This window comes from Pelophylax lessonae, assembly GCF_965119305.1.
Source record: "Pelophylax lessonae genome assembly, chromosome: 6".
Lineage (NCBI taxonomy): Eukaryota > Metazoa > Chordata > Amphibia > Anura > Ranidae > Pelophylax > Pelophylax lessonae.
The window spans coordinates 327,039,670-327,061,312 of record NC_138773.1 but is presented as its reverse complement, the minus strand read 5'-3'; the positions used below and the strand labels follow the sequence as shown (position 1 = coordinate 327,061,312).

General features: G+C 51.8%; 1 protein-coding gene across 7 annotated transcripts in view; it reads right to left on the bottom strand.

Moving 5' to 3' along the window:
• The window catches only part of KALRN (kalirin RhoGEF kinase), a 530,952-nt gene that overhangs the window by 343,905 nt on the left and 165,404 nt on the right, over window positions 1-21,643 (bottom strand). For all 7 annotated transcript variants that reach the window (XM_082262172.1, XM_082262174.1, XM_082262176.1 and 4 more), the window contains exon 6: window positions 8,241-8,363. In XM_082262172.1, the coding sequence (XP_082118298.1) occupies window positions 8,241-8,363 (123 nt within the window). The remainder of the gene's footprint in view (window positions 1-8,240; window positions 8,364-21,643) is intronic.

Here is a 21,643-nt window from a genome sequence, read left to right as displayed (position 1 = left end):
CAGTGTCCCCAGGGGAGAATTCCCCTCACTTCCTGTCCAGGTGACACCAATGCATAAAATGGAGGGGAATGGTTGTCACTGAGACAGGAAGGTACAGACTGAAAATAAAACATTATTGAAAGTTCTAATCCTTCCACACTGTCCGTGCCCCCAGAAGAGAATTCCTCTTACTTCCTGTTCTGGTGACACCTATGCATAAAACCGGGGGACTGTTACCGAGACAGGAAGGCACACACACAAAATAAAACATCATTGGAAGTTCTGAGCCTCCCATGCTGTTTTTGTCGGTGTCCCCGGGGGAGAATTCCCCTTACTTCCTGTCCAGATGACACCCATATATAAAATGGAGGGGAATGGTTTTCACTGAGACAGGAAGGCACAGAAGGAATATAAAATATTATTGGAGGTTCTGAACCTTCCCAAATATACGCTTTTGTGTCCCCATTTGAGTGAATTCCATCAACAGGAAGTGACGGTAAATCTCCTATTTGTGATAATGAAAACCTGACAGAGGCTCCACCCCTCTCTGTTGTAGCCAAAACAAAAATCAAACATTTTGGGCGGAGTTGGGCTTTAGAGACACCTACAGAACGGAGACACTGCGCTCTGATTGGCTCAGCCAAACACGCCAAAGTCACGTAAATGAGGAATGTAAGAGAACGTCGGAGAGTTCCCCATCAATAAAGATGAAATCAATTTGAATTAATCAGCGCTCGGTGTTTCCATATATAGATTTATAACCGGCTGTAAATCTCGTTATACGCCGCGCGGCGTCATAAATCTGATAATCCTTTAATCGGTGATAATTCCTCGAAGCCGGGGGGAGGGGGAGAGACACGGCGCATTCTCGTATATGACGCGACGAGGTAGGGTACAATGAGCCGTGTTCAGGATGGAAGATCGGCCAGAGGGAATTCCCCGCCCCCTCCGGGGTCACACAAGACTCTCAGCAGTCAGGATCTCGGCTCAGGAGCCATAAAAGGTGGAATGTTTATAGCCAGGAGAGACGGCCGATGTGAGGATTGGGGTACCGGAAACTCCCGACCGCGACATGGCAAAAGAAATGACCCCACATGGGCGGGGGGGGACGGGGGCATGGGTCTGCCGGGGGAGAACAAAGCATGCTGGGTAATAATGGAACCTAACCTACCAGACTGGGTTCATGGGTCTGCCGGTACATGGGAGGGGGGAGAACAAAGCATGCTGGGTAATAATGGAACCTAACCTACCACACTGGGTCTCCTCTCCCAGACTTTACTACTGTGGGCACCCGGACCTTCCATCCTCTCCCCTCCCAGACATTACTACTGTGGGCACACGGACCCTCCATCCTCTCCCTCTCCTCTCCCAGACATTACTACTGTGGGCACCCGGACCCTCCATCCTCTCCCCTCCCAGACATTACTACTGTGGGCACCCGGACCCTCCATCCCCTCCCCTCCCAGACATTACTACTGTGGGCACCCGGACCCTCCATCCCCTCCCAGACATTACTACTGTGGGCACCCGGACCCTCCATCCCCTCCCCTCCCAGACATTACTACTGTGGGCACCCGGACCCTCTACCCCCCCTCTCCTCTCCCAGACATTACAACTGTGGGGACCCGGACCCTCCATCCTCTCCCCCTCCTCTCCCAGACATTACAACTGTGGGCACCCGGACCCTCCATCCCCTCCGCCTCCTTTCCCAGACATTACAACTGTGGGCACCCGGACCCTCCATCCTCTCCCCCTCCTCTACCAGACATTACAACTGTGGGCACCCGGACCCTCAGCCTTAAAGCGTGTTTAATTGCTCTTGGTGCATTTTTATCTATTTTTTATGAAAATGTTTCTTACTGTGTTTTTGTGCCTTCTTGTAACATCCTCAGTGAGTCCCCGAACCTCTCCACCCCCCTTTACTTGAAAAAAGCAGTGCATTGCTCTATGCACACTACACATCCTAAAGCCCCTAGTCCCCAGCCCCCCCCCCCGGCCACCTAGTCTGCAGCCCCCCTGGCCACCTGGTCCGCAGTAGCCCCAATGCCCCTAGTCCACATCCCCCCGCCACCTAGTCCACAGCCCCCCGCCACCTAGTCCAAAGCCCCACCCCCACCTAGTCCACAGCCCCCCCGCCACCTAGTCCACAGCCCAACCGCCAACTAGTCCACAGCCCCACTGCCACCTAGTCCACAGCCCCCCCCGCCACCTTGTCCACAGTCCCCCCCCCCGTCACCTAGTCCAAAGCCCCACCCCCACCTAGTCCACAGCCCAACCGCCACCTAGTCCACAGCCCCACTGCCACCTAGTCCACAGTCCCCCCCCCCTCACCTAGTCCACAGCCCTCCCGTCACCTAGTTCAAAGACTCCCGCCACCTAGTCCACAGCCCTCCTGCCACCTAGTCCACAGCCCCCCGTCACCCAGTCCATAGCCCCCCCGCCACCTAGTCCACAGCCCCCCCGCCACCTAGTCCACAGCCCCCCGTCACCCAGTCCACAGCCCCCCGTCACCCAGTCCACAGTCCTCCCGCCACCTAGTCCACAGCCTCCCCGTCACCCAGTCCACAGCCCCCCCCGTCACCCAGTCCACAGCCCCCCCCGTCACCCAGTCCACAGCCCCCCCCGTCACCTAGTTCACAGTCCTCCCGCCACCTAGTCCACAGTCCTCCCGCCACCTAGTCCACAGCCTCCCCCCGTCACCCAGTCCACAGCCCCCCCGTCACCTAGTTCACAGTCCTCCCGCCACCTAGTCCACAGCCTCCCCGCCACCTAGTCCACAGCCCCCCCGCCAACTAGTCCACAGCCCCCCCGCCACCTAGTCCACAGCCTCCCCACTAGCTAATCTCTAGCCCCCCCAACCCTTAGTCTCCAGCCCCCCATCTCTTAGTCCACATCTCCCCGGCCCCTAGTCCACAGCTCCCCGGCCCCTAGTCCACAGCCCCCCCGGCCCCTACTCCACAGCCCCCCCGGCCCCTAGTCCACAGCCCCCCCGGCCCCCAGCCTCCAACCACCTAGTCCATAGCCCCTCCCCCCGCCACCTAGTCCACAGCCCCTGCCACCTAGTCCACAGCCCACCCCTGCCACCTAGTCCACAGCCCCAGCCACCTAGTCCACAGCCTCCCACCACCTAATTTGCAGCTCCCTGGCCCCTAGTCTGCAGCCGCCCGGCCCTCAGTCCACAGCCTCCCAGACCCTAGTCCAAAGCTCCTAGTAGGAGGGAGCAAGAGAGGGTGGCTACTCTCCTACATATAGTGAGACCATGGAGAACAACGCCACCCTTCAACGGGAAGTCAGCTCACAGCAGCCAAAAGAAAAGGAATTTAGAGATTGAAGAGGAAGATGAAAGCAATAGAAAGGACTTAAGGATACATCGTTAGAATTAATTTGTTTTCAGAGTTTAGGGTCACTTTAAGTCAGATAATAGGGAGTGTGGTGTGGAGCTCTGACATGTTTCAGTCTCTGGGCAATTTATGGGTCAGAAAACATCAAAACACTTTCCCTCTCAAAATATGAACAAACCTTCTAAAAAATGGGAAAATGGTGAAAAGAGAAAATGATAAAATACAGAAAGACTCCACCCACCCTGTGATTCTGGCTCCGCCCCCACTATAACCGATCATTATTTGAGTTAAATTATCTGAAAACGTTTTGGTCTGTGAGTGCGGATTGGCCAAATCTACAAAGTCGATTAGCGGAGGATTATTTTCATGAGAGGAGTGAAGGAGGCTCATCGGCTTTCAGAACTGAACTTCTCATATAAACACCTTCTGAGAGCCCCCAGCGGGAGGCGTCCTCAGACAGTGCGCGGTGCGAGCGATGGAGGCCCCTCTGTGTGAAAGTGTGAGAGTCGGCCTCGTTTTTCAGGTCATCGCCTCTCACTGCTACAATGGACTCCGGTGTGACCTCCCGCGGGGACCCTCTGTGGATGGCGTACACATGGCGAGGGAATATCGCTATATACGAGTGGAACGCTGACTGGCAGGAAACCCGTTCACGGGTCAGTCCATCCATTCACCCTGGCCTGACCTCCATAGTGGAGGCCACAACCACAGAGGGTCATAGGGGTGAGAACGGTACAATGGGCCACACAGGCAGTGCAAAGACGATGAGCCTCGCCGCAAATCCTGGCTCTGAGCCCCCCATCTACGCCTCAAGAAAAATATATATAATAAAAGAGGACCTGTCTAGGGGAACCAAGACAATAAAATATATCCAAACCCAAACATTCTTTTTCTTTTAGCTTGGGAGTAGGGAATTGTCTGAACCCCTGTCAGGTTTTATGTGCTGCAACATCTAAGAGCAGGGGGCAGCGACATGCAACAGCTGGGGGCTGCGACGTCCAAGAAGAGCAGGGTGGCTAAGAAGTCCAAGAGGAGCAGGGGGATCGCGACATGTCAAAGAGGGGGGGGGGGGTGCGGCGTCCAAGAGCGGGGGGGCTGAAAAGTCCAAGAAGAGCAGGGGGGGCTGCGACATCAAAGAAAAGCGGGGGGGGCATAGAAGCCCAAGAAGAGCAGGGGGGGCTGCGACGTCCAAGAAAAGCAGGGGGGGCTTAGAAGTCCAAGAGCGGGGGGCTGCAATGTCTAAAAGCGGGGAGAGGGGGGGCGTGACGTCCAAGAGCAGGGGGGAACGCGACGTCCAAGAACAGGGGGGGCCGCGACGTCCAAGAGCAGGGGGGGGGGCGCAACGTCCAGGAGCAGGGGGGGCAGCGACGTCCAAGAGCGGGGGGGGCAGCGACGTCCAAGAGCGGGGGGGGCAGCGACGTCCAAGAGCAGGGGGGGGCAGCGACGTCCAAGAGCAGGGGGGGGCGCGACGTCCAAGAGCGGGGGCTCAACATCCAAGAGCGGCTGGGGGGGCCGCGACGTCCAAGAGCGGGGGCTCAACATCCAAGAGCGGCTGGGGGGGCCGCGAAGTCCAAGAGCGGGTGGGGGGGCCGCGACGTCCAAGAGCGGGGGGGGGGGCAGTGCGACGTCCAAAAACAGGGGGGGCAGTGTGACGTCCAGGAGCGGGGGAGACGAAACATCCGAGAGCGGGGGGGCAGTGACATGCCAGAGCGGGGGGGGGGGGGGCTGCAACATGTAAAGCCAAAGGAATAAAGAAGGAAACAAAAAGATTCTACAAAACATTTCACACAGTTACATTGTATCGGCTGAGCGGTATACAGCGGAGCTGCAGTGACGCCAGCAACTGGAGAGACAATTCTCCAGGAATAAAAATGACAGCGGACGCCTACGCCGCTCAGCATTTCCATCAACCCCCCCCCCACGTTCCCAGGATTCTTAAAGGAATACTCCATTCACAGAACAATCACCACAATTCTGTGTTCCTTCCTCTGTACCTGCAAATCCCTTTGTGGTATAGGAGAAGGAGATCCTGCAATAGCCAATGAGGTGACTATGATCTCTTCCAATGGGATCATCCAAGAGGCGCCGGGACTTCAATCCTTATTTATAAGGCGCAGAGAAAGGAGCTCACTGCATATGGACACACACACTAGAAGATCGTTCTTTGGGTACCCAGATAATCATTCCGAAGGCACGACCGGTCCAAAATCATAAGAGGGCCCAAATTAACTTTAATGGTTCATAATAAGACAGCCAACGCATTTCGGCAACCACAAGCCTTCATCAGGGACGAGGGTCGTTCACACCTTGTTGGGTGTTGGGTACTCTTTGCTTTCCTGACACAACATGCAATGGTGCCATTTATTGTCAATGGCAATGCCGAGGATCTGCTAATGCACGGTACACGAGGCAAACTGCATTGTGCCGCAGCGCAGCGGCAGGGACTTCTTTTCCGTTTTTACTCGCACTTAGGGCAGCCCATTGAACTGAATGGGCTGCCTGCAATACATGCGAAGCGCAGAAATGCATTTGTGCACCATGGTACCTGTATAGGGTGAACCAAACCTAATGGAAATCCTACATGAATATGATGAATATAAAGATTGTAAGCTCTCAGGATCAGGGCCCTCTGATTCCTCCTGTATTGAGTTGTATGGTAACTGTACTGTCTGCCCTCATGCTGTAAAGTGCTGTGCAAACTGTTAGCGCTATATATATCCTGTATAATAATAATTACAGTCTATAACTAGTACATGGATAATACAATGCCACTTCAAAAAATCCCCATGAAAATAATATTTATAGATTCATCATTGTATTATTTACCCCTGATGAAAGGGGAGGTTTCCAGCCCTCGAAACGCGTAGGCTGCCTTATTGTGAACTCCTAAAACACTTTTAGGATTTTTTGTCTGGGGTTCATTATGTGGGTTTCTTCATTGACTTACTAATGGCTACTAAGCTGCTCAGGAAGGACAGAAGACAATGGCGAAATCCTAGAAGGCAGAGGTCTCCAAACTGGATGAGGCCCTTGGCTTGCTTTTAACAGGCCCTTGGGACAATTTTCCTCCCACTGACACCAATGATGGGACACTATTCCTCCCACTGATACCAATGAAGGGGGAACTATTCCTCCCACTGATACCAATGATGGGGCACTATTCCTCCCACTGACACCAATGATGAGGTACTATTCCTCCCACTGATACCAATGATGGGGCACTATTCCTCCCACTGATACCAATGAAGGGGGAACTATTCCTCCCACTGACACCAATGATGAGGTACTATTCCTCCCACTGACACCAATGATGGGACACTATTCCTCCCACTGACACCAATGATGGGACACTATTCCTCCCACTGATACCAATGAAGGGTGAACTATTCCTCCCACTGACACCAATGATGAGGTACTATTCCTCCCACTGATACCAATGCTGGGACACTATTCCTCCCACTGATACCAATGCTGGGACACTATTCCTCCCACTGATACCAATGATGGGGCACTATTCCTCCCAATGACACCAATGATGGGACACTATTCCTCCCACTGACACCAATGATGGGACACTATTCCTCCCACTGACACCAATGATGGGGCACTATTCCTCCCACTGACACCAATGATGGGACACTATTCCTCCCACTGACACCAATGATGGGACACTATTCCTCCCACTGACACCAATGATGGGGCACTATTCCTCCCACTGACACCAATGATGGTCCACTATTCCTCCCACTGACACCAATGAGGGGACACTATTCCTCCCACTGATACCAATGATGGGGCACTATTCCTCACACTGACACCAATGAGGGGACACTATTCCTCCCACTGACACCAATGATGGGGCACTATTCCTCACACTGACACCAATGATGGGGCACTATTCCTCCCACTGACACCAATGATGGGACACTATTCCTCCCACTGACACCAATGATGGGACACTATTCCTCCCACTGACACCAATGATGGGGCACTATTCCTCCCACTGACACCAATGATGGTCCACTATTCCTCCCACTGACACCAATGAGGGGGACACTATTCCTCCCACTGATACCAATGATGGGGCACTATTCCTCACACTGACACCAATGAGGGGACACTATTCCTCCCACTGACACCAATGATGGGGCACTATTCCTTCCACTGACACCAATGATGGGGCACTATTCCTCACACTGACACCAAAGATGGGGCACTATTCCTCACACTGACACCAATGATGGGGCACAATTCCTCCCACTGATACCAATGAAGGGGCACTATTCCTCCCACTGACACCAATGATGGGGCACTATTCCTCCCACTGATACCAATGACTGGGCACTATTCCTTCAACTGACACCAATGATGGGGCACTATTCCGCCTATGTTCACCAAGAACAGGGGGCACTGTTCCGCTTACTGACTCCAATGATGGGGCACTATTTTTCCCACTGACACCAACGACTGAGGACTTTTCCTCCCACTGACACAATGACGGGGCACTTTTTCTCTTACTGACACCATAGTCGGGGCACTATTCCTCCCCTTTCTGACCACAGGCATTACATATTTTTTACTCACACAGACCACCAAGCTTTAAACACGGTCTTCCTTATCTGACACCGGGACATTTTCTTCTCCCTCTGGTCACAGTCCGGCCCCCCTACTGTGTGAAGGACGGTAAACTGGCACTTTGGAAAGTTTGGGGACCCCTGATACCCTGATATGGGGGGACAATCGTTTTGCTGAAAATCGACACCCAAAATATAAAGAAGACCCAAGATATAGTCATTTACCAATGAAAGAACTTTTTTTTCCCTGCAAATAAAACAGTAAAACAAAATAAAGAATACGTTTCGGGCACAAAGCGGGTGAGAAGGATTGCCGGCGGTAAAAGTTGTTTCTGGGGCGTCTTACCATGGAGTTCATGGCAAAGTGGTTGTGCTGCGTCTGCAGGTCGAGGGCGTGCTGGTAACTCATCCCGATCTCGGTGTGACCCTGCAGGAACACCTCCTTGTTGTGGGTGATCCAATCAAACATCTGAAAGAGAAGCAACAGGATCCGTTATCAGATAAGAATAAAATACTAATGGATGGAGAACCATTTGGACCGGTACTATGACAGGTCTACACCCCCCCCATAGAGGTCTCCACCCCAACACAGGTCTCCACCCCCCCCCCCACAGAGGTCTCCACCCCAACACAGGTCTCCACCCCCCCCCCACAGAGGTCTCCACCCCAACACAGATCTCCTACCCCCCCCACAGAGGTCTCCACCCCAACACAGATCTCCACCCCCCCCCCCCCACAGAGGTCTCCACCTCCCCCCCCCCACAGAGATCTCCACAGAGGTCTCCAGCCCCCCACAGGTCTCTCCCCCAGGGACGTCAATAGGAAACTGAGGAGAGGTGGGATGGGCAGTGTCTGCATTGCCCCCCCCCCCCCACCCCTCATCCCCGTCTGAAGTGCCCAGGACACAGTGAAGTCTCTACAGTAGAATTCTTTTTCTTGCTAAGATTTCAGATTTTTCACCCAAAATGAAATGCAAATGTTATGGAGACTGGCCGGCATTTCCAGGCAGCCAGAATCGTTTAGCATCCGGGGAGTATCTTTGGCCTCTGATCACCAACTACACACGGCACAGAGGTCACCATATACCGCACAGAGGTCACCATATACCGCACAGAGGTCACCATATACTACACAGAGGTCACCATATACCGCACAGAGGTCACCATATACTACACAGAGGTCACCATATACCACACAGAGGTCACCATATGGCACAGAGGTCACCATATACCGCACAGAGGTCACCATATACTACACAGAGGTCACCATATACCGCACAGAGGTCACCATATACTACACAGAGGTCACCATATACCACACAGAGGTCACCATATGGCACAGAGGTCACCATATACCGCACAGAGGTCACCATATACCGGTACAGAGGTCACCATATACCGGTACAGAGGTCACCATATACCGCACAGAGGTCTCCATATACCGCACAGAGGTCACCATATACCGCACAGAGGTCTCCATATACCACACAGAGGTCTCCATATACCACACAGAGGTCTCCATATACCGCACAGAGGTCTCCATATACCGCACAGAGGTCACCATATACCGCACAGAGGTCTCCATATACCGCACAGAGGTCACCATATACCGCACAGAGGTCACCATATACCGCACAGAGGTCTCCATATACCACACAGAGGTCTCCATATACCACACAGAGGTCTCCATATACCGCACAGAGGTCACCATATACCGCACAGAGGTCACCATATACCGCACAGAGGTCACCATATACCGCACAGAGGTCTCCATATACCACACAGAGGTCACCATATACCGCACAGAGGTCTCCATATACCGGTACAGAGGTCTCCATATACCGCACAGAGGTCACCGTATACCGCACAGAGGTCACCATATACCGCACAGAGGTCACCATATACCGCACAGAGGTCTCCATATACCGCACAGAGGTCTCCATATACCGCACAGAGGTCTCCATATACCGCACAGAGGTCTCCATATACCGCACAGAGGTCTCCATATACCGCACAGAGGTCTCCATATACCGGTACAGAGGTCTCCATATACCGCACAGAGGTCTCCATATACCGGTACAGAGGTCTCCATATACCGCACAGAGGTCACCGTATACCGCACAGAGGTCACCATATACCGCACAGAGGTCACCATATACCGCACAGAGGTCACCATATACCGCACAGAGGTCTCCATATACCGCACAGAGGTCTCCATATACCGCACAGAGGTCTCCATATACCGCACAGAGGTCTCCATATACCGCACAGAGGTCACCGTATACCGCACAGAGGTCACCATACACCGCACAGAGGTCACCGTATACCGCACAGAGGTCTCCATATACCGCACAGAGGTCACCATATACCGCACAGAGGTCACCATATACCGCACAGAGGTCTCCATATACCGCACAGAGGTCTCCATATACCGCACAGAGGTCACCGTATACCGCACAGAGGTCACCATATACCGCACAGAGGTCACCGTATACCGCACAGAGGTCTCCATATACCGCACAGAGGTCACCATATACCGCACAGAGGTCACCGTATACCGCACAGAGGTCTCCATATACCGCACAGAGGTCACCATATACCGCACAGAGGTCACCATATACCACACAGAGGTCACCGTATACCACACAGAGGTCACCGTATACCACACAGAGGTCACCATATACCACACAGAGGTCACCGTATACCACACAGAGGTCACCGTATACCGCACAGAGGTCACCATATACTACACAGAGGTCTCCATATACCATAAAGAGGTCACCATATACTACACAGAGGTCACCATATACCGCACAGAGGTCTCCATATACCGCACAGAGGTCACCATATACCGCACAGAGGTCACCATATACCACACAGAGGTCACCATATACCGCACAGAGGTCACCATATACCGCACAGAGGTCACCATATACCACACAGAGGTCACCATATACCACACAGAGGTCACCGTATACCATAAAGAGGTCACCATATACTACAAAGAGGTCACCATATACCACACAGAGGTCACCAAACGCATCAAAATGATTGGACAGTTTTCGGTTCTTATGTACAGCCGGGTCAAAGGGCCATCCAAATAACCTTCCCCTCCCCCCGACCCCAAAAAGAAGGACAAAAATGTGGATGTTTAATTTCAAATGAGTTTTTTTTAAACGGGAGAAGCACATCATTCTAAATAACTACTGAATTCTTTATTCCCCCCCACAAATTTTATAGCTCTGACATATACCACAGTGCTGTACAGAGATCACTGAGCCAATCACATCAGTCTCTGTACCAGAGGAGCTTACACTCTAATGTCCCCTCCCCCACAGTCACATCAGTCTCTGTACCAGAGGAGCTTACACTCTAATGTCCCCTCCCCCACAGTCACATCAGTGTCTGTACCAGAGGAGCTTACACTCTAATATGCAATATGGCCACCCTGCTAACCCACTAAATTCTTAGATCTTTTTTGGAGATCTGGGGATCAATGACTGACATATGCGACTTTCGGTAACATTTGTCGCAGTGACCTCTGCGTTGTAATTAGCAGATGATATAAGGTAAGGCAGGTCGGTCCTGACAAATGGCAGTTTACCTTTGTGCGGGGGGGGGGGGGGGGAGGGGGCGTGTCACGCGTACCGCAGATCCCCTCTGTGATTAAGCCATTAGCAGGCACACCGATTTCCATACAATGACTTCTTTTCATTTTCTGGATGACCGATTTGCTGCGAAGCTTCTAAAGGGAACTGATTGCATTTCATTTATTCTAAGAATTAATTCCTCTAATTACAAAGAGGAGACGTGCGAAGGCACTGCGAGCCCCGACACCCGGGGAAAAGCAGAATATGCAAATTCAATGCAAATACGCATCAAAGCGACCTACCTAATCCCAGCACTCCAGCCTCCCCCGTACCGAATCCCAGCGCTGCAGCCTCCCCCGTACCGAATCCCAGCGCTGCAGCCTCCCCCGTACCGGATCCCAGCGCTCCAGCCTCCCCGTACCAAATCCCAGCGCTGCAGCCTCCCCCGTACCGAATCCCAGCGCTGCAGCCTCCCCCGTACCGAATCCCAGCGCTGCAGCCTCCCCCGTACCGAATCCCAGCGCTGCAGCCTCCCCCGTACCGAATCTCAGCGCTGCAGCCTCCCCCGTACCGGATCCCAGCGCTGCAGCCTCCCCCGTACCGGATCCCAGCGCTGCAGCCTCCCCCGTACCGGATCCCAGCGCTGCAGCCTCCCCTGTACCGAATCCCAGTGCTGCAGCCTCCCCCGTACCGAATCCCAGCGCTGCAGCCTCCCCCGTACCGGATCCCAGCGCTCCAGCCTCCCCCGTACCGGATCCCAGCGCTCCAGCCTCCCCCGTACCGGATCCCAGCGCTCCAGCCTAGCCCGTACCGAATCCCAGTGCTCCAGCCTCCCCCGTACCGGATCCCAGCGGTCCAGCCTCCCCCGTTCCAAATCCCAGCGCTGCAGCCTCCCCCGTACCGGATCCCAGCGCTGCAGCCTCCCCCATACCGAATCCCAGCGCTGCAGCCTCCCCCCGTACCGGATCCCAGCGATCCAGCCTCCCCCGTACCGGATCCAAGCGATCCAGCCTCCCCCGCACTGGATCCCAGCGATCCAGCCTCCCCCGTACCGGATCCCAGCGATCCAGCCTCCCCCGTACCGGATCATCTCACAAATACACCTGAAGACGCGGCCCAATCATGGTGGAGAGTCAGCCCACCTCGGCTGCCTGCAGAACTCCCAGCACTGTACGGCAAGGCTTGCTGGCACTTGTAGTTCATCTGCCTCTAGTAGGACATTTCTTAACCCCTCTGAAATAGCAAGCAAAGAAACGTCTGACCTCAAAGATGAACGCAGTCTCTGGTTTTCATCATGTGTACAGTGAGCGTGTTCCTGGCAGTACATAGGATGTGTTCTGTCTCATTACAGCAGTTGTTGTCACATTTCAAGATGTTGGGGTCCTTAATTATGGACCCCGAAATCTCCAAAGGGCCACACAATATCTTCAGTACATAACAGAAGACTGTAAGAAACTTTAGATGTATTATAGGGGATGACCAGAAAAAGCAGACATACTACGAGAGACAGTCAGAGACTGCAGACATAGTACAGGAGATGGTCAGAGACTGCAGACATACTACAGGAGACGGTAAGAGAATGCAGACATAGTACAGGAGACGGTCAGAGAATGCAGACACACTACAGGAGACGGTCAGAGAATGCAGACATAGTACAGGAGATGGTCAGAGTCTGCAGACATAGTACAGGAGACAGTCAGAGACTGCAGACATGCTACAGGAGATGGTCAGAGACTGCAAACATACTGCAGGAGACGGTCAGAGACTGCAGACATGTCACAGGAGATGGTCAGAGACGTCAGACATGGTACAGGAGATGGTCAGAGACTGTAGACATGGTACAGGAGACGGTCAGAGACTGCAGACATGGTACAAGAGACGGTCAGAGACTGCAGACATGTCACAGGAGATGGTCAGAGACTGCAGACATGGTACAGGAGATGGTCAGAGACTGCAGACATGGTACACGAGATGGTCAGAGACTGCAGACATGGTACAGGAGATGGTCAGAGACTGCAGACACAGTACAGGAGATGGTCAGAGACTGCAGACACAGTACAGGAGATGGTCAGAGACTGCAGACATACTACAGGAGATGGTCAGAGACTGCAGACATAGTACAGGAGACGGTCAGTGACAGCAGACATGCTACAGGAGATGGTCAGAGACTGCAAACATACTGTAGGAGACGGTCAGAGACTGCAGACATGTCACAGGAGATGGTCAGAGACTGCAGACATGGTACAGGAGATGGTCAGAGACTGTAGACATGGTACAGGAGACGGTCAGAGACTGCAGACATGGTACAAGAGACGGTCAGAGACTGCAGACATGTCACAGGAGATGGTCAGAGACTGCAGACATGGTACAGGAGATGGTCAGAGACTGCAGACATGGTACAGGAGATGGTCAGAGACTGCAGACATACTACAGTAGATGGTCAGAGACTGCAGACATACTACAGTAGATGGTCAGAGACTGCAGACATACTACAGTAGATGGTCAGAGACTGCAGACACAGTACAGCAGATGGTCAGAGACTGCAGACATAGTACAGGAGATGGTCAGAGACTGCAGACATACTACAGTAGATGGTCAGAGACTGCAGACATACTACAGTAGATGGTCAGAGACTGCAGACATAGTACAGCAGACGGTCAGAGACTGCAGACACAGTACAGGAGATGGTCAGAGACTGCAGACACAGTACAGGAGATGGTCAGAGACTGCAGACACAGTACAGGAGATGGTCAGAGAATGCAGACATACTACAGGAGACGGTCAGAGAATGCAGACATAGTACAGGAGACGGTCAGAGAATGCAGACACACTACAGGAGACGGTCAGAGAATGCAGACATAGTACAGGAGATGGTCAGAGTCTGCAGACATAGTACAGGAGACGGTCAGTGACAGCAGACATGCTACAGGAGATGGTCAGAGACTGCAAACATACTGCAGGAGACGGTCAGAGACTGCAGACATGTCACAGGAGATGGTCAGAGATGTCAGACATGGTACAGGAGATGGTCAGAGACTGTAGACATGGTACAGGAGACGGTCAGAGACTGCAGACATGGTACAAGAGACGGTCAGAGACTGCAGACATGTCACAGGAGACGGTCAGAGACTGCAGACATGGTACAGGAGATGGTCAGAGACTGCAGACATGGTACACGAGATGGTCAGAGACTGCAGACATGGTACAGGAGATGGTCAGAGACTGCAGACACAGTACAGGAGATGGTCAGAGACTGCAGACACAGTACAGGAGATGGTCAGAGACTGCAGACATACTACAGGAGATGGTCAGAGACTGCAGACATAGTACAGGAGACGGTCAGTGACAGCAGACATGCTACAGGAGATGGTCAGAGACTGCAAACATACTGCAGGAGACGGTCAGAGACTGCAGACATGTCACAGGAGATGGTCAGAGACTGCAGACATGGTACAGGAGATGGTCAGAGACTGTAGACATGGTACAGGAGACGGTCAGAGACTGCAGACATGGTACAAGAGACGGTCAGAGACTGCAGACATGTCAGAGGAGATGGTCAGAGACTGCAGACATGGTACAGGAGATGGTCAGAGACTGCAGACATGGTACAGGAGATGGTCAGAGACTGCAGACATACTACAGTAGATGGTCAGAGACTGCAGACATACTACAGTAGATGGTCAGAGACTGCAGACACAGTACAGCAGATGGTCAGAGACTGCAGACATAGTACAGCAGACGGTCAGAGACTGCAGACATAGTACAGGAGACGGTCAGAGACTGCAGACACAGTACAGGAGATGGTCAGAGACTGCAGACACAGTACAGGAGATGGTCAGAGACTGGGGTCATGCTATGAGGAACTTGGTATAAGCCTCTTGCAGTCCCTGTACAGCAGAGCTGCAGTGTGAGAGGAAGAAGTAGCAGAAGAAGCCAATCAGGGCATGTGCTGCCAAGAAGCATGCTGATAGTAGGAGAGAGTGACAGAGAGATGAGGTCATTACTGTGCTGCTTCTCCTTTCACTATCCAGTCACAGGCTGAAGACAGACCTTGGGCTCAGGTGAAGTGGGTTATAAGATGTTGATCATAGGACTGAGGACATCTAGTGCAGGGAAAATATTTGAAATGAAGGTGAATATTTTATCTTTTATTCTTCAATCATGTAAGGATTCCTCCATGATGGGCACATTGTATCAGTGATGATGTCTGTGAAATGAGCGATATTCAGGCACTCCGCTCTCACCCGCCGCACCGATGGCGGCGCATTGATGAGGGTTGGCGGAGTTATTTTTATCATCTGGAAAAGCCTTCATTTCAACCTTCAGAGGAGCGGGAAGATCGCCCCCCGCGGGGACCTCATATACCCCCCTCCCCCGCTCATACACACTGAATGATAGATTGCCATAGCTTTTAATTATTCAATTCCTTGTCAAGAAGATGCCAAGAATGGCGGCAAAACACGGAATGCAAATCCCTCCACAATGTCGAGGAGAAGCTATTTATAGGATCCCCGGGATCATCGGATGGAAATAGTAACACAACAGAGAGAGAACCAGAGGACAGAGACAGAGAGAGAGAAGGGGGGGGGGGAGAGACAGTGAAAGAGGGGGAGAGAGAGGAATAGGGGGGAGAGAGTGGGGGGGGGGGAGGAAGAAGAGTAAGAGAGAGGGGGGGGGAGAAAGAGGATGAGGGGGTGAGAGGGGGGGGAGAGAGAAATCAGAGAAGGGGGAGAGACAAATAAGAGAGGAAGAATAAGAAGAGTGACAGCAAGAGGGGGGGGAAGAGGACGAGGGTTAGGAGGGGAGGGGGAGGGAGAGAGAGAAAGGGGGGGAGAGAGAAAGGGGGGGAGAGAGAGAAAGGGGGGGGAAGAGAGAGAAAGGGGGGGGGGAGAGAGAGAAAGGGGGGGAGAGAGAGAAAGGGGGGGAGAGAGAGAAAGGGGGGGAGAGAGAGAGAAAGGGGGGGAGAGAGAGAGAAAGGGGGGGAGAGAGAGAGAAAGGGGGGGAGAGAGAGAAAGGGGGGGGGAGAGAGAGAAAGGGGGGGGGGGAGAGAGAGAGAAAGGGGGGGAGAGAGAGAAAGGGGGAGAGAGAGAGAGAGAGAGAGAGAGAAAGGGGGAGAGAGAGAAAGGGGAAGAGAGAGAGAGAGAGAAAGGGGAAGAGAGAGAGAGAGAGAGAAAGGGGGAGAGAGAGAGAAAGGGGGAGAGAGAGAGAAATGAGAGAGGGGAGAAGAGAGGAAGAATAAGAAGAGTAAGAGGGGGGGGGAGAAGATGAGAGGTGAGGGGGGGGGGGAGAGGATGAGGGTTAAGAGGGGGGAGATAGAGGGGAAAGAAAGAGAGGGGGGAGAGAGGGAGAGAGAAAGAGGGAGGAGGAGGAGGGAGAGAAAGAGGGAAGGGAGAGAGAGAGCGAGAGAGAGAGGGGGAGAGAGCAAGAGAGGGGTGGCAAGGGAGAGGGAGAGAGGGGGGGAGAGAGAAGGGGGAGAGAGGGGGGAGAGAGAGGGGGGAGAGAGAGGGGGGAGAGAGAGGGGGAGAGAGAGAGGGGGAGAGAGCAAGAGAAGGGTGGCAAGGGAGAGGGAGAGAGGGGGGGGAGAGAGGGGGGGGAGAGAGAAGGGGGAGAGAGGGGAGAGAGAGAGGGGAGAGAGAGAGGGGAGAGAGAGGGGGGAGAGAGAGGGGGGAGAGAGAGGGGGGAGAGAGAGAGAGAAAGAGGGGGGGAGAGAGGGGGGAGAGAGAGAGAGAAAGAGGGGGGGAGAGAAGGGGGAGAGAGAGAGGGGGGAGAGAGAGAGAGAGGGGGGAGAAGGGAGGAGAGAGAGGGGAGAAGGGAGGAGAGAGAGAGGGGGGGAGAGAGATGGGAGAGGGAGAGAGATGGGAGAGGGGGAGAGGAGTCACAGTGAAGAGGAAGATTGAAATTTTTCGCTGAGCACGTCTTCAACTTTCCTGAGAATTAGGGGCCCTTCTACTACGGTGGTGCGCTCAAAAACGCATATCGCGCTTTTAACAGGTTTTCAATGCATTTTTAGTGCGTTTTCTGGATTCCTGTCTCCCAGCATGCACCTGTGGAACTTGGATATACGATTTAAAAAATGCGGCAAAAATAAGAGGCATGTACAAAGCCAATAACAGACGTTGATAAGATCATTCACTCTGATCTCTCCTATACAGGGCTTTTTTTCTCCGAAAATAAATACAGGAACTCCCTCAAAACCCCCCCCCCCCCCCCCACGCACGCACCCTCCAAACTGCATCAAATAATAAGTGTGGCTAAATTTCACTACCAGAGGCAGGGTCTCAAAAGAGCATTTAATACTAAGAGTGCATTATGTACAGAGTGCAGAGTTTGGGGGTGTGCTGCATACAGAGTGCAGAGTTTGGGGGTGTGCTGCATACAGAGTGCCGAGTTCAGGTGCGCTGCATACAGAGCGCAGAGTTCAGGTGCGCTGCATACAGAGCGCAGAGTTCAGGTGCGCTGCATACAGAGCGCAGAGTTCAGGTGTGCTGCATACAGAGCGCAGAGTTCAGGTGCGCTGCATACAGAGCGCAGAGTTCAGGTGCGCTGCATACAGAGCGCAGAGTTCAGGTGCGCTGCATACAGAGTGCAGAGTTCAGGTGCGCTGCATACAGAGCGTAGAGTTCAGGTGCGCTGCATACAGAGCGCAGAGTTCAGGTGCGCTGCATACAGAGCGCAGAGTTCGGAGTCGGGCCGGAGGAGGAGAGGCGGCGATCGCTGTCTTTCTTACCTGATTGTCAGGGAAAGTGTGAGAAGATCCGCCTGCTTGTGTAAACAAAGCAGGCGGATCTTCCCTGTAACAGACAGGGAGAGATCACCTGCGATCTCTGTCTGTGTCACAGAACCCCCTCCCCCCACACACGTCAGTAAGCATGAGGCATACATTGATCACCAACAAAGTTGACCCCTTCCCTGCCAGTGTCATTAGTACAGTGACAGTGCATATTTTTAGCACTGATTACTGTAGTAATGTCACTGGTACCCCCCAAAAGTGTCAAAAATGTCAGTCAGGGGTCCGATCTGTCCGCCGCAATGTCGCAGTCCCGCAAAAAATCGCTGATCGCCGCCATTACTATTTTTAAAAAAAAAACAACAATGACATAAATCTTTCCCTTAGTTCGTAAACGCGATAACTTTTGCACAAACAAATCAAAATACTCTTATTGCAATTTTTTTACCAAAAATATGTAGCAGAAAACCAATTGGCCTAAAATATAAAAAAATTTGGATTTTTTAATTTTTTTTTTGGGAATGTTATATAGCAGAATGTGAAAAATATTGTTTTTTTTTTTTCAAAATTGTCGCTCTTTTTTTTCAAAAATTAAAAAAATTGCACAGGTGATCAAATACCATCAAAAGAAATCTCTATTTGTGAGGAAAAAAAAAGATGTAAATTTAATTTGGGTACAGCGTCGCACGACCGCGCAATTGTCAGTTAAATTAACGCAGTGCCGAATCGCTAAATATGACCTGGTCAGGAAGGGGGTAAAATCTTCCGGTCTTAAAGTGGATAAAAATACGCTCATTGAGAATTTTTTTTGTAGCTAAATACATTTTGGCCTAAATATATGACAAAAATTTAATATATTGGATATTTTTTAACTGTCAAAGTAGAAAATGTCAATTTTTCGCAAAATTTTAGCTCTTTTTTTTTTTTAATATCGCAAAAAATAAAAAAGCGCAGAGGTGATCAAATACCACCAAAAGAAAGCTCTGTTTGTGGGGAAAAAAAGGACGTAAATTTAGTTTGGGCACGGCGTTGCATGACCGCGCAATTGTCAGTTAAAGTCGCACAGTGCCGAATCGCAAAAAGTGGCCTGGTCATTGAGCAGCAAAATCTTCCTGGGCTAAAGTGTGGCACTCAGTCTCTTGTACCTCCTTGCACACTGTAGTTGGCTCTTCTTTTTTCACTTTTAGGGAGATTATCCAGTGGGGGTGTTGGCATCTGCACTGCACCCCAGAAACCTGCATCTCTCTTGTCCCCGTCCTGCACTCAGCTGTTGGGTGACAAGCAGTCACTTGTATAGACGGAAGCCTTCTGTGTTTACAAGTGATAGAGGTGAGCAGGGCCGGATTAAGAGCATCATGGGCTTGGTGCTGAGGATTTTGAAGGGCATTAAGGGCCGTGCCTTGGCATGCACCCAGAGGAGGAAGGGTGCAGCCATGAGTGCCTAATACAACAGGAGATGTCCTGTCTGAAGCCCATAAACACATCCATGCATCGGCAACTGTCCCTCTGTGTCTGGCCTTGGTGCTGTGTGGGGAGGTTCTAAGGGAGCTGACTGGGGAAGCGAGCATAGAAGCCAGACTTCTGTGTTTTACAAGTGACAGAAGAGCGGTAACAGGGAATCTGGCCAGCCTGGGCCTATATTAACCACTTGCCGACCAGTCACATTGACTGTACTGCGGCACAGTGGCTCGTTATCGTCTGGCGACGTAGACCTACGTCACCAGACATTCCCCTCCCTCGGCGGCGCGCGCGCGCCGCCGGAGACTCGCTCCCGCTGTATTCAGAAACAGCGGGAGTCGGGCCAGGGGAGGAGCGGCGGTGATCACCACCGCTCTTCCCCGATCGTCGGGGAATCGAGTGTGGAAATCCGCCCGATTGTTTAAACAAAGCGGGCGGATCTCCTAAGTGACAGGCAGGGTCAGATTGCAGGGTTCAGCATAGCTGAACCTACGATCTGTGCCTGTGTCACATAGTGCCCTCCCCCCACACACGTCAGTAAGCACCAGGCATACATTAACCCCTCCCTCTCCAATAAAAATTAACCCCTTCCCTGCCAGTGTCATTTTTACAGTAACAGTGCATATGTATAGCACTGATTACTGTAGAAATGTCACTGGTAACCCCAAAAGTGTCAAAAATGTCAGTCAAGGGTCCGATCTGTCTGTCGCAGTCCCGCAAAAAAAAAAAAAAAAAAATCGCAGATCGCTGCCATTACTCGTTAAAAAAAAAAAAAACACAAAAAATGACAGAAATCTTCCCCTTACTTAGTAAACGCAATAAATTTTGCGCAAACCAATCAAAATACGCTTTTTGCAATTTATTTTACCAAACATATGTAGCAGAAAACAAATTGGAATAAAATGATAAAAAAATTTTGATTTTTACATTTTTTTGGGGGGGAATTTCATATAAAAAAATGTGAAAAATATTGTAATTTTTGCAAAATTGTCGCTTTTTTTTGTTTATAGCGCAAAAAGTAAAAAATCGCACAGGTGATCAAATTCCACCAAAAGAAAGCTCTGTTTGTGGGAAAAAAAAGGATGTAAATTTAGTTTGGGTACGGCGTTGCATGACCGCGCAATTGTCAGTTAAATTCGCACAGTGCCGAATCGCAAAAAGTGGCCTGGACGTAAGACAGCAAAATCCTCCGGTGGTAAAGTGGTTAAGCTGCAGCTCCAGTAGCCCCTACATTAATCTGGCTCTGGAGGTGAGCGGAGAGCCGAGGGCCTGAGTCAAAGGTGGTGGAACTGAGTTCCATCTGAAAAAAAATCCCTGCTCCTATAACATTAAAGGACTCCACATTTCCTTCCTCACTGCGATCACAGAATTCCGAGTCTCCTCTCCGGGATGGCAGGAAACGCTTTGCTGAGTATTATGGGAAAGGCAGCCAAGGATCACATGACCGGTCGGGAGAATCAGTATCTGGTGGAAATGCCGGAAGATGAAATGAATAATGGATGAGACTCCGACATCTCCATATCAATCGCCTTCCCGGGGCGTGCGCAGAAATCGCCACTTTCCGTGTCGCTGACAGATGGCTCTGCTGTATTATTCACGAGGCGATAAGACTGGGGAGAGATTTCCTAATGATACTAAATGTCCGGGAGCGGGAAAGGAGATCATTAAGGGGGTCTCAGAGCGAGCCAGTGATAAATCGCCCTCTGGAAGTTACATAGATGCAACACGGCGGTCATACGGAGAGCACTCAGTGCTGGGCAATTTAGCCACCAAGGGGTGAGGCACCCCTATTCATTGGCTGTACATTTCTGTACAAAGCAAGGGTTAAATACACCAGATCAAAGTCTTCATAAGCGAGGCTCGCTTCTATCAGCGCCCCACCCCCACTGTACTGCTGATTGTGACCAAGAGCCACCCCCTAACACCTATACTGCATGGCCAAAAGTACATGAAAATTCCTTTAAATGGCCAGGTA